The sequence below is a fragment of the Halichoerus grypus genome, chromosome 12 (genome assembly GCF_964656455.1).
Source record: "Halichoerus grypus chromosome 12, mHalGry1.hap1.1, whole genome shotgun sequence".
NCBI classification, from domain to species: Eukaryota; Metazoa; Chordata; class Mammalia; order Carnivora; family Phocidae; genus Halichoerus; species Halichoerus grypus.
The window spans coordinates 2,638,546-2,652,813 of NC_135723.1; the positions used below are offsets into that span (position 1 = coordinate 2,638,546).

General features: G+C 46.6%; 1 protein-coding gene across 1 annotated transcript in view; it reads left to right on the forward strand.

The window, feature by feature from the left end:
• Positions 1-14,268, forward strand: part of ABCA13 (ATP binding cassette subfamily A member 13) — a 375,994-nt gene that overhangs the window by 188,054 nt on the left and 173,672 nt on the right. The window contains exon 42 of the mRNA XM_078059915.1: positions 5,936-6,029. Coding sequence (XP_077916041.1) covers positions 5,936-6,029 — 94 coding nt within the window. The remainder of the gene's footprint in view (positions 1-5,935; positions 6,030-14,268) is intronic.

Consider the following 14,268-nt stretch of genomic DNA (forward strand, 5'->3'; position numbering starts at 1 on the left):
TGAACCAATGGGGACGGCGATTTCTAAGAACAAGGATTCCTGTACAGTTTTCGCCTTCAAGTTCCAATTGTGCCTCTCACGTCCTGAAGAGCAGAAGCATCCAGTCCGGGGTCACGAGTGAGGCACGTTGCGTGTCTCCTTACTCTCCGTCACTCTTCAAGAATGCCTATTTCTGGGACGTTGGTGACCTCAGTGTTTCTGCAGATTCCAGAACAGCCCTTTTGCACAGTGAGCCCAGTGCGAGAGGCGGGCGGGTCTGTTCTGTGCAGCGGCGAGAACATGGCACATCCAGGTCAACGGCATCTGCCAGGCGTTTCCACTCTGAAGCTGATTTTCCTTTTCTCTTCATTTTTAATTATTTTTCAAGGACACGCCTTGAGATTCTTTCAGTTCCCATTCCTCATCGCGCTGGTTTGGGTCCCCTCCCCTGGCCCTGGCCTGAGTTCAATATGACCCTGACATTTGCCAGTTGTTGGGTCCTCCCATTCTGTGACTCCTGCATTTCTTCATTGCCATTACACAGAAATGGAGCACGTTCTCTTCACCCCATTTATTTGTTTGTATCAGTGAGGAGTCGTGGCTTCTTACCGTATGCAGGGAGCCACAATTTACTCGGATGCTGGAATCCTACCAGATTTAGCCAGGGGAGCCCCTCCAAGCTGGCTTTTGCATCTTTAACATGTCCCCATTACGTCTGAGTGTCTTCTGACTCTCTGACAGAATGAGGTGCTCCGGGCACACGGGGCGCATTCCCATGCCTGCGAGGGGGCCCGGCTGTCAGGTGCACGCCTGACCGTGGGCACCGCTGCTCCCTGCTCCCGTCCCCAGGAGCTTACCTCCAACAGCACCTCCAGGGCCAAGCCAGTTACACTGGGGTCATCTAGCATCCCCTCTTTGTATGTGTCCCTCCCTCTCTGACCGGGACACACTCGACTTCCATTTCTCAGTGTCTCACCTTGTGGTTAATCTCCTGAGCCTCTAGAGCACCACCACTCAGATGTCCCCTTTCGGAACCCGGTCCCCTCCAGGGGCCATTGGTCCCTGTTTCAGAGCTGTACTGGTGGCGTGTGGTCCAGTCCTGGACCGAATAATGGCCCCGAGCCTGTCTGTGTCCCGATCCCCAGACCGGTGGCATGAGCGGCACAGATCCTGTGACCGGAAGGTTATGCTGGGTGGGGCGGTGTGGTCAGAAGCGTGCCTGTCAGAAGGACATAGGAAGGTCAGACGGGCAGAAGGCGATGTCTTCGCGGAGGCAGGGATTGGGGTGATGAGCTTTGAACACAAGGCGCGGGCCCATGAGCACTTGCACTAGAGCCTGTAGGCGGCCACCAGAACCCGCAAAAGGCAAGGAGCGCATTCCCCGTCGGGGCGCAGAGAAGGAACCAGTCCAGGAGGACCACTGTAGACTTCCGACTTCCAGAGTTATCATTTGATACGTGGCTCTGCTTGAAGCCCCCGTGTTTGTGGTCATTTGTTACAACAGCCATCGGGAATGGATACAAGCTCCTAGGAACAGACAAACTCCCGCTGCATGCACCGTGAGGCCTGTCAAGGGACAGGTCTGCCCGGACTCCTGCATCTGGAGAGGACCGGCCAGTGACCCTCATGGTACTCAGCCCCAAAGCTCTCCATGTGGTTTTATCTTCTTAAAAAACGTTCTTCTGGGGAACTGATTAAACACACAACAGAGGTCAGCCTGCGGCTGAAGTTTGGAAATTCTTCCTGCGCCCACGTCCTCCATCGGTGGGACGATGCTGTCCTTGTCCTGCAGAGTTGGCTGGCTTCATGGAGGCCACCAGCGCCTTCACAGAAGGCACCTTGCGCTGCCCATCTCCAGGACGCAGTCCATCAAACTAACACTTTAAGTGCAGGTCGAGTCTGGGGGCTGAGACGACGTGCCGATGGGGTGGGCATCGGCCCGCGGTCTGAGGGATTGATGGCACAATCAGTGCGGAGCTGACCCCGGGGCCGCCGGCAATGCTCACACCCCACAGCGCTTCTAAATTACGACAGCATCAGCCCCCAGACGAAGAATCCCGAACTTTTGAACGAACTGCTCCTTGAGAACAAAGAGCAGAAATGCCACGGGCTGTGTGCTCCAACCCGTCCTTCTGTTACATTATAAATCGTTTCCACACCGGTCAGTGTCCTTGAGGTGTCATTTCTTTTTTCCCCCAGTTTTATTGACATGCAATATCGTATTCGGTGAGGGCGTACCATGTAATGATTTGATGTGTGCATGTGTCGTCATGATGGCTGTTGGAAAGTTCAGCTGACGTGCATCAACCTCACATAGTCATCTCTCTTGTGGAAAGAACTTCTATAACCTACTCTCTCGGCAACGTTCAGCTCTAGAGCCCAGTGTTGCTCTCCAGAGTCGACACGCATCACCTTCCTGGGACTTACTTGTCTTATAACTGGAAGTTTGTGTCTTTTGACCCCCAGTACCCATGTCGGCCCCCTGCTGTCCCCTGGCAACCATGGATCTGTTCAATTTCTTTCTTTCTTTCCTTTTTTTTTTTTTTTTTTAATGTTCCATGTATAGGTGAGATCATAGGGTATTATCTTTCTTTCTCTCTCTGGCTTGTCTCACTTAGCACAGTGCTCCCCAAGGTTTATCCATGTTGTTGCAAGTGGCAGGATTTTCTTCCTTTTTTATGGTTGCATAATATTCCTGTGTGTGTGCGTGTGTATGTGTGTGTGTGTATGAATATTATGCAACTGTGTGTGTGTGTGTATATATATATACACACCACCTCTTCTCTATGCGTTCATCTATGGATAGACAGTTGGCACTTGGGCTGTTTCCATGTCTTGGCTACTGTTCAAAATGCTCCAGTGAACTCGGGCAGCAGATGTCTCTTCAATATATATATGTGTTTTCATTTCCTTCAAATACATACCCAGACGTGGAATTGCTGGGTCCTACAGTAGCTCTATTTTTAATTTTTTGAGGACCCTCCATGCTGTTTTCCCGAGTGCCTGCACCGGTTGGCATTCCCACCAACAGTGCACGAGGGGTCCCCCTTCCCCACATCCTTGCCGACACCTGTTATTTCTTGTCATTTGGATGATAGCCATTCTGACAGGGGTGAGATGGTACCTCATTGTGGTTTTGGTTTGCATTTCCCTGATGATGAGTGATGTTGAGCATCTTTTCATGTGTCTGTTGGCCGTCTGGATGTCTTCTCCAGAGAGATGTCTATTCAGATCCCTTGCTCATTTTTTTAAAAGATTTATTTATTTATTTGAGAGAGAGAGAGAGAGAGCACGTTACAGTGGGGGGAGGGGCAGAGGGAGAAGCAGAAGCAGACTCCCCGCTGAGCATGGAGTTGGATGTGGGGTTTGATCCCACGACTCTGAGATCATGACCTGAGCCGAAATCAATAGTCACACACTTAAGTGAGTGAGCCACCCAGGTGCCCCTGCCCATTTTTAAATTGGATTGTTTATATTTTTGCTGTTGAGTGCAATGTCATCATCTGTTTAGTTCTCATTCATTTCATGTGATGAATTTACCTAAAAGTTTCTAAGAGCAGTGTGACCCATCCTCATTTGATTTCTGTTGACTTGGGAAACCTGAGCTAATTCCGGTGAATTCAGAACATTAGATAAGACTGAAAACGACTTCCTGGTACTTTCATATGGAAGAGGCTGGTGTGGGTCTGTGTGGTTTGTGCGCAGTGTTACAAGTGTAGAGAAAACACTGTGAGAGGTGTGCATCCCACACCTGCCTTCCGAAAATGCGCGCAAGCCACGTTCTTCCTAAGCTGTGGGAAGTGTAGCTGGATCTGAGAGGCTGAGTCTGTGCTCAGACACCTTCCCACGTGGCTGCCCACAGTTTGTGTTCTGTCTTTTGAAGATTTATTTATTTATTAGTGAGAGAGCAAGAGCGAGCCGTGGGAGGGGCAGAGGGAGCGAGACAGAGAATCTTAAGCAGACTCCACGCTGATCATGGAGCCCAGCCTGGGCTCGATCCCATGGCCCTGAGATCGTGACCTGAGCAGAAATCAAGTTGGATGCTCTACCGACTGAGCCACTCTGACGCCCCCAAATAAAAATCTTTATAAATGCACTCGCCGAGGGGCGCCTGGGTGGCTCAGATGGTTAAGCGTCTGCCTTCGGCTCAGGTCATGATCCCAGGGTCCTGGGATCGAGCCCCGCATCGGGCTCCCTGCTCAGCGGGAAGCCTGCCTCTCCCTCTCCCTCTGCCTGCAGCTCCCCCTGCTTGTGCTCTCTCTCTGTCAAATAAATAAATAAAACCTTAAAAAAAAAATGCACTTGCTGAATGCTTCTCACGCTAGGCTTTGGTGCCCTCCTCATAAGTGGGAGTAACGGTACTGGTGTCACTGGGTTGTGCTGAGAATTAATTGACGTAACGCCTCACGGCACGCCCCTCTGTACTTCTCCTCCCGCTTGGCTCCTCTCAGGACCAGACGTTGGGAGCATCCCTTGGGCAAGCATTGTTCTTTCTCCTCTGTATAAATGTGCTCCCTGCTTGCCACAGTTCTGTTGTGTATCTTATTATTACCATTTATCATAAGGGGAAACTAAGTCAGAGAGGCAAAATCGTTTCCCAAGGGGACACCTTGGCACTGTGCTGTTATTAATTATTAATTATTATTATTATTATTGGTGGTGGTGATATTCATAGTCGTCTTGAGGTTTGCCTCTTTTCCTGGGGGTCTTACTGGGAATCAGCAAGGGGTTGTAATCTTATGAATACAAGTAAGCACACCAGGTCTGATGAAACCTCCTGGCCCTTGGCCAGGGCAGGACTCGGGATCTCTCTCAGCAAGGTTCTGTCCCAAACTCACGAACCGCACGCAGAGAGAGTATGTGTCTCTCCCCTCCTGCAGCCTTGCTCACTTGCTTCACCTCTCCGCTGCCTTCTCCCTGTCTTCCCTGCAGGCTGGAGGCTCGTCCAGACACCCAGAGACAGTCAATACCTTTGTACTTATTTCCTCAAATAAGCAATCAGAGCAATCAGAGGGAGTGCTGTTTACAGAAACCACAGGGCAGGGTCCCTGCTAAGCACCACAAGCGGTCATCTGCTGAACTTCAGCCACTTGTGGTCACCATTCCTGCTCCAGATACCGTGTAGCCGACACTCTGGGCGCTGGGTCCCCGAGCCTGCATGTGCGGAGCTGGCCCACCCTGTCGCGGGGAGCCTCGCACTCAAGCCCGGCGCCCCAGCCTTTCCCACGGTGGTGGCCACTGCACGGTTTTCATGCACGAACCACCTGCCTCTCGCATGCACCTGTCGAGGTTATGCTAGGGACGCCCTCTCACGCCTCCAGGGACCCCGCCGAACCTCCAGGGGCGGCTCTAGGGCTTGGATAGCTGTCTTGGCTTGGATGGCTTCTCACCGCTCTCTCACTGATTTGGGGTGCAGTCCTTGGATCTGAACACACTGAAGCTGGACTTGTGTTTCCAGCACCAACTAAATAGGGACCTCAAGCTGTTACTTAAACAAACTGCTCTGGGCGATGTGGCACGCCCCTGGAAAAGACACGTCCGGTGGGGGTTCTTACGCATGGCATCCCACCCATGCCGAATAAGCTGTGTCACCCACTTTCTAAGATGCTGGTGCAGCCAACCCCAAACTTGAGTTGCACTGGACACACATTCTTGGCACCTGCTTTGCTCTGTCTGCCTGCCTTTGGGTTGGACCGGCCTCTGCCCGTAAGGGCCCTGGAGTCCATGGTCAGCTGTCCCTACTCTATCCTGTGAGCAGCCTTACGACCAGCTTGCCTCGGATGGGGTGGCCTGAGGGCCAGGCCAGCACAAGGACAAGCTAATGACGTGCGACGCTGTGTGTTTGCGTGGTGTATGTTGTCATCACAATCTCATCGGGTAACTGAAGCCAAGAAAAGAAGCGTGCTGTGGAAATGAGTATGAGTAATAAGAAGGTCTCTTTTTAATGTTCAAAAAGGTGTTCCTGATGCTTTTGCAAGGTTCCAAGAAGCAATCGGGGGCTGAGTTGGAGCTGCAGGACCAGAAGCCTCCAGAGCGTGCTCCTGGCTACTGTAAGTACGTGGTATTGCTTTGCATTTCTGCTGCACCTAACATCCTTCCCTCGAAAGCCCTCATGTAAAGGTCCAATGAGAGGGCCTGGAGAGTGTGACCGGAGAGACAGGGTACTATTCAGAGGCAGAAAGCTGAAGGTTTCGTCCTGCCTTGTATAAAACAATGGTGTGTTTAGGGGGCAGCTTTATCTCTTTTTCAGAGCCAAATTTATTATATTAGCGATTCCTTTTTTTTTTTAAGATTTTATTTATTTATTTACTTGAGAGAGAGAGAGCGAGCGAGTAAGCACAGAGGGAGAAGGAGAGGGAGAAGCAGGCTACCTGCTGAGCAGGGAGCCCGATGCGGGACTCGATCCCAGGACCCTGGGATCATGACTTGAGCCGAAGGCAGACGCTTCACCGACTGAGCCCCCAGACACGCCTGTGTGCTGGCTTTTTGCGGGCATATATTTTTTCTGGGGTAGGTGCCAAGGAGTGGAATTGCTGGATTGTGTGTTCACCTGTTTGATGGATGGACGGCTGCACTGTTATTTTCAGTGGCCACACGCTTGATATCCCCCAGCACGACGTGGGTCCAGTTCTGTCCTTGCATAACAGCTCTTGGGATCACCTGTGCTTTGGACCACAGACAACTCTGTAGGCGTGGGGTGCTAGCTCGCTGTGGCTCTGACTTGCATTCCCCTGATGGCTAAGAATGTCGACGATCTTTTCGTGAGCTTACTGGTGTTTGCGCATCTTCTTGGAAGGAATGTCTGTTCAGATCTTTTACCCATTTTTAAGATTGGGCTAATTTGATTTATGGGATTGTAAGAAGTGTCATGTGAACTGTGGGTTTTTCATAGATGCCTTTTATGAGGTTGTGGAAGTTCCTATTTATTGCTGGTTTGATGGGAGGTTTTATCATGAAAGGGTGGTGAGTACTGCCAAATGTTTTCTCTGCATCTGTTGAGATAATTGTGTGGTTTTTTGGCTTTGTTTATTGATGTGATATATTAGAAGAATTGATTTTTAGATGTTAAACCAGCATTTCATTGACCAATTCGGACAAATTCCACTTGGTTTCATGGTATATAATTCTTTTAATGGATTGATGGATTTGATTTGTTAGTGTTTTGTTGGGGTTTTTGAATCTATATTTGTAACAAGTATTGGGTCTATAGTTCTGTTTTGTTTTGTTTTTCTGTTGATATCTTTGTCTGGGATTGCTATCATGGTATTACCCCATAGAGCGAGCTGAGAAGTATTTCCTCTTCTTGTATTTTTTGGCAGTGTTTATGAAGAATTCATTCTTTTTTTTTTTTTTTAAAAGATTTTATTTATTTATCTGAGAGAGAGAATGGGAGACAGAGAGCATGAGGGGGGAGGATCAGAGGGAGAAGCAGACTCCCCGCTGAGCAGGGAGCCTGATGTGGGACTCGATCCCGGGACTCCAGGATCATGACCTGAGCTGAAGGCAGTTGCTTAACCAACTGAGCCACCCAGGCGCCCCAAGAATTCATTCTTTAAATGTTTGGTAGAATTTGCCAGTGAAGCCATCTGGGCCTGATTTTTCTTTGCGGGTAGTTTTTTTTTTTTTAAATAATATTTTGGGGCTCCTGGGTGGCTCAGTAGGTTAAATGGCTGACTCTTGGTTTGGGCTCAGGTCATGATCTCAGGGTTGTGAGATTGGGCTCCATGTTGGGTTTTGTCCTCAGCGGGGAGTCTGCTTGAGATTCTCTCTCTTCCTGTCCCTCTGTCCCCCTTCCAACCCACTATGCGCTCTCTCTTTTTCTCTCTCATGGATAAATAAATCTTTAAAAAATTCATATATCAGTTTCTTTACTTATCATACTTCTATTCAGGTTATTTATTTGTTCCTGGATCAGTTTCGATGTTTTGCGTCTTTCTAGGAATGCATCCAAGTCATGTGAGCTGCCTGATTTATTGGCGTACACCTGTCTATAGCATCCATTGATGATCCCTCTTATTTAGCTCGGATCAGTAGGAACAATCCTCTTTCATTTCTGTGTCTAAAAATGTACACCTTCTCTCTTTTTCTTGGTTAATCTAGCTAACCTGTGGTCAATGTTGTTAATCTTCTTGGACAATCAGCTTCTATTTTCAGTGATACTCTATTGGTTTTCTAGTTTCTAGGTCATTAATTTCAGCTGTGATTTTTATTATTTCCTTCCTTTGGCTCCCTTTAGATTTGGGTTGCTCTTTTTCTCCTGATTGGAGATCTTTCTTCTTTTATACCAACATTTACAACTGTAAATTCCCCTTTGCACACTGCTTCCATGAGTCCCATGGTTTTGGGATCTCATATCTTCACTTTTATTTATCTACAAGTATTTACTTACTTTCCCTTTGGTTTCTTCTTTGGTTCATTGGTTTTTTAAGATTATGTTTTTATTTTTTAACATTTTTGAAAAAAATATTTATTTGTTTAAGTCATTTCCACACCCAACGTGGGGCTTGAACTCACAGGGTTGAGGGTCTCCCACTCTTCTGATTGAGCCAGCCAGGCACCCCTATGATTATGTTTTTAAATTTCCACATATTTATCAGTCTCCCAAATTTCTTTTTGTCATTAAAGTCCAATATCGTTCTACTGGGACCAGAGGAAAAAATGTTGTATGATTTTAAACCTTTTTTAATTTATTAAGGCATGCTTTATGGGCTAGAATATGGTCCATCTGGAGAGAGCTCCTGGTATCTTGGAGAGGACTGTGTATCTCTTGTGATGGGTGGTGGGTCCTGTCGATGACCCTTGTGTCCATCTTGTCTACATGGCTGTTCAAGTGTGCTCTGTCTTATCCATTAATGAAAGTTGCATGATGTTGTTTCTGACTCATTGCTGGATTGTCTGTTCTGCCCATTACTTTGGTCAGATTTTGTCTCATGTGTTTTAGGGCTCTTCAGTTGCATAAATCATACTTTTTGTCTCTTCTTGATGGGAGGCTTGTTTTGTATCTTTTGTAGGTATTTTCCTTGTTGTATTCTTCTTGACCCTTTTAGTCCATGCTCACACTGTATCTGATGAACCACTTTCTCAAGAATGTCATGGAACTTCCTTGGATTCTGGTAGTATTCCTCCATTAGCTCAAATCCAGATCGCTTTGAGATCTCAAACGAGATCTCAAACGAAATCTCTTCTCTGTTTGTGGTTCTGCAGAGATGGTGGGGGGGCAGAGGGGACCCCACCATGAAGCTTTCTAGAAGCCCTCTGTTTCGGTCGAATAGCTCTCTGAGACAGAGTGGTAATTTTTATTCTATTCTTTATGTGGAGGGTTTATTAGTGGAAGAGAATGTCAAATAATTGGTAAATAAATGAGTGCATTGTTCATATTTATTTATTTATTTACTCACGTATTTACTGGGGTACAATGTACAAAATACGAATTTCACTGTTTTCAGGTGTACTGTTCTGTGGCATCAAGTGCGTTCACATTATTTTGCAACCATGACCACCATCCATCTGCAGAGCTCTTTCGCAGCCTCCGACCCAAACTGTATGCAGTAATGGTAGCTCCCCCGGCCCTCCTCCTAACCCCTGGCAGCCACCATTCTACTTCTGGTCTGTATGACTTCTACCTGCTCTAGTTACGTCATACTAGAGGAGTTGGGCAATATTTGCTCTCTCATGCTGGGCTTATTTCCACTAGCATAACAGCTTTAAGGTTCACCCGCAATGTAGTACGTGTCAGAATTTGTCAGATGCAGAAGACAGGGTATGTGGGAAGCGTCCCAGAGTTTCCAGGCCTCTCCGGGAGCCACTCTCCCTGGATTTCCCAGTGTTCACCAGCCTGGGAGCTCTCTGAACCCTGTCCTTTGGGGTTTATTATGGAGGCTTCATTACACAGGCATGATTGATGAAATCATTGGCTATTGGTGATTGATTCAACCTCCAGCCCTGCTCCAGTCCCTGGAGGTCAAGGGGAAGGGAGTGAAAGTTCCAATCCTGTAATTAGGTGGTGGTTCCCCTGGCCCTTAGTTTGGTGAGTTCTAGAAGTCACCACATTAAGCTCATTAACATAACAACAGACACCCTGTTGTTGTAATCACTTAGGAAAATCCAAAGGTCCTAGGAGCTCTGCAAGAAATGGACAAAGACCAAATACACATTTCGTATTATAAATCACAGTATCACAATACCACCAACCCTTATCAGGGCTCTCTCCAGGCTCATTCAGCTTGTTGGCAGAATTCAGTTCCTTGTGGTTTTAGAACTGAGGTCCACATGTGTTGACTGGCTGTCTGTTGGATTTGCTCTCAAGTTCCTAGAAGTCATCCTGGAATCTTAGCCATATGGTCCCCTCACAACAGGACATGTTTCTTCTTCAAAGTCAGCTGGAGATTCTCTGTTTTGATTAGCTTAAAGGCAACTGGAGATTCTCTGTTTTGATTAGCTTAGAGACTAGATCCACCAAAACTTTTCACTTTTTTTTGTGTTATCGTTGGGGTAATAACCACATGTTCAAGGTCTTACCCATACTCAAGGGGAGGTGATTGGAAACTTCTATGAAGTAGGAGTGATTGGGGAGCCGTTTTAGACTTATCCCTACCAAAACCATTATTAGAATATGCTACACTGAATTCCCCTGCATGCTTATTAGCCATTTAAATTTCTCGTTTTACAACATGGTTGTTGTTTACCTTCGCTCATGAATGTTATGTTTTTGAAGAACAGTGTCTTAAATTTGTTTTGCTAACTTCCAGTGCTTATATCTTATCACAAATGGCGTATTTCTTGATCATACTATTCGATAAATTTTTCCACGGTACACACCTGTGTCATCACCACCCAGGTCGAGGTAGAACATTCCCAGAGTCTGGCCGGGCCCCTCTGCCCTGTCCAAGTCAGACTCCATCCCCCAGAGGTGATGCTCCCACCTTCCAGTAATTGTGCATTTTGTTAGATGTCATGTAAACGGCATCATCTTGTATGCATGGGAGTCTGTGGTTTTTCTTTGTTATCCATTTATGTTTTTGCGTGTGTCATTTCTTCATAGTCATATTCTACCTTACATATCCTAATTTGTCTCTCTCCTTCACCATGTATATACAAGTTTTACTGCAACTGGGCATGCACATTATTTTCTCTTTTTATTATTAGCATTTTACCTAAAGGGTTTCACTTCTGAGCATTCATTTATTTTAAGGTACATTAGTTAATGACTTTCTTATGTAAGAGAGAATTTAAGGAAAATATGATTATGTTTTCATAAACATTTTGTCATCATTGAGAACTCAGGGTAATTTACATTGGAAATGTATTGCCTACATACATCCTCTTCATGATGGTTATGCATCTGGTTCAAAAAAAATGATAATTTCATGTTCTGAATTTGGGGAACATTATGAAAATCCATGCAAATATGTTAGAAAAAAACATGTGCCAAAAAAGCTAATGTTATGTGAAAAAGAGTTGTATTTTAAATTTAAAAAAGAACCTCAAGGGAAGGAACGTTATAGTATTTTTTATTACCATTGTAAAATATGATCTAAAAATGCAATTTTATTTATCATTCAAATTACAAATTACGGAACTGGAAAATACATCATTAAAAAATCTATTTAAGTGTTTCATTACTAAAAAAGACATGAGACCAGGATGCATTAAAACAAATTTGGTATGAGCTTGCCTGCATTTGCCAATTTTATTGTATTCTGCAAATCTTCCCATGAAGCTCAACAGGAGACATCCACCTAAGTGAAATTTATATTATTTAACAGATAGGACTTCATCAAAATGCTTGATCAGGATTTTGGAGAGAGTGTGTATTAATGTCTTCTGGGTAGAGTGCTTTCGTCACTTTTGGTGACATGACATGACCCACACTAGAGAGAGGAAGTTTCTAGAATAATCACTTACAGGGCGCCTGGGTGGCTCAGTTGGTTAAGCGACTGCCTTCGGCTCAGGTCATGATCCCGGAGTCCTGGGATCGAGTCCCACATCGGGCTCCCGGCTCAGCGGGGAGCCTGCTTCTCCCACTGACCCTATCCCCTCTCATGCTGTTTCTCTCTCTCTTTCAACTAAATAAATAAATAAAATCTTTAAACATATTAGTTCATTTATTAAAAAAAAAAAAATCACTTATAAAACCTTTCTCCTCCTATTGGTACCCTCAGAAATTACTTTTTTTAATGATTTCTGCTCCAGGCCGTTCCTGCCTGTGGACACCCCTGCCCTCCACACTCGCCATATGTCTTTAGAAACAGTCTTCTAAAGGGCTAGCTCTCAAATAACTCACTTCTTGCTCCTCTGAGAAATTGATGAAGGCCAAATAAAGTAGAAAATAGATATTTGTTAAACGTAGGGACCCTAGTAGCACCACAGAAATGAGTTATGAAGACCAACGCTGGGAACGGCATGTTCGTCCTTGGGCATGCCATGTGGGCCGTGGAAGTCACTCCTTGGAGCACGGGGCCATTGATTAGCTGCCTGCAGCATGTTGGACGTCATGATCGGCACTCTCTGTGCATTTTCTCACTTAATCCTCCTGGTCAGTTTGGAAATAGGTTTTCCTGCCACTGTTACTTGGGTGTGGACACCGAGCTGTAGAGAAATTGGGTCCAGCATGAAACTCCCACCCGGGCACAGCACCAGCTCCTGCCATCTCTTTGAGTCTGTCCCTTTTCTGCAAAGGCTTTTCCAAGCCCCCCAACTAGTGTTTCTCATAATGTTTGAAAGAGGCATGGGTGACTGGATTAACCCCTTGATATCCCGAAAGATGTAGTGATCTCAGGTCATAATGATGACCTACAGAATTTGTTAGCACACAGATTACGGAGCCTCACCCCCTGATTTTCTGATACAGTGGCTCTTGGGTGGGGCCTGAGAACTTGAATTTCTCACAGGCTCCCAGGCGGTACTGGGGATCCAGGCAGCACCCCTTGACACCCGCTGCTTTGGTGTGATAGCTGAAGGAGAATTCTACTTAGAATCACAAATTCTGGGCCTGTTCTCTTTCTCTTGATTCCCAGCGGCATGCTGGTGTTGTGGACTGAACTATGTCCCCCCACCCCAAATTTGTATGTGGAACCCCCAGTACCTCAGCATGTGCCTGTATTTGTAGATATAGGATCTTGGAAGGGTAATTGGGGTAACATGAGATGATATGAGTGGGTCCTAACCCAGTCTGACTGGTGTCCTTATAAGAAGGGGAGATTGGGCACAGAGATAGCAAGGCTGTGTGCCCACAGCGGGGAAAACCCCAGGGGGGACCATCTGCCAGCCAAGGGGGAGGCTTCAGAGGAAGCCAACCCTGCAGGCAGGCACCTTGAACTTGGTCTTCTAGCCTCCCGACTGAAATGTAAATGTCTGCAGCTTAAGCGGCCAGGTCTTGGTGCTTTGAAATGGCAGCCTGACAGTCCATCACGACTGGGCAGGACGTTCCCTTGCTGGACTCACACACACCGGAGGGGTCTGGCTAGTGATTTTTAATGATTTCTGCTCCAGGCCGTTCCTGCCTGTGGACACCCCTGCCCTCCACACTCGCCATATGCCATCATTAAAAAATGGCATAGCTGGCAGCTCGGTGACAGCCTCTGTGCTTATGCTGTTACCTGACCTGGTGTGACAGCCGGTCCCACATGGGCTTGGATCATGAATCCCCTTGTCTTGGCTGTGCCAAGCAGTTAGTGGCCCTTCTTCTGTATTCCTATGGCTGATTTCTTTGGTGTCTGTTTTCTGCCAGGGGATCCTGCACTCTAGCCACCCTCGTTTGCAAGCTGAGTAGCAGGTTCTTTCTCTCTCTCTCTCTCTTTTTTAAGATTTTTATTTATTTATTTGAGAGAGAGAGAGAGAAAGAGAACATGAGTAGGGAGTAGAGGCAGAGGGAGAGGGAGAAGCAGACTCCCCAGTGAGCAGGGAGCCCGAAACGGGACTCAATCCCAGGACTCTGAGATCATGACCTGAGCTGGAGGGCAGACACTCAACCGACTGAGCTACCCAAGTGCCCCTGGTAGTTCTGTTTTTGATTTGTTGAGGATCCTCCATACTCTTGTCCACAGTGGCTGCACCAGTTTGCATTTCCACCAACAGTGCATGAGGGGTCCGCTTTCTCCTCATTCCCAACAAAAGCTTCTGCACAGCAAAGGTTTCGGTAGAATGAAAAAGAAATCCACTGACTGGGAAAAAGTATTTGCAAACCATATCCAATATGGGGTTAATATGCAAAATATATCAGGAACTCCTATAACTCAATAGCAAAGAGACAAGTAGCCTGATTAAAAAATGGGCGAAGCACTTGAACAG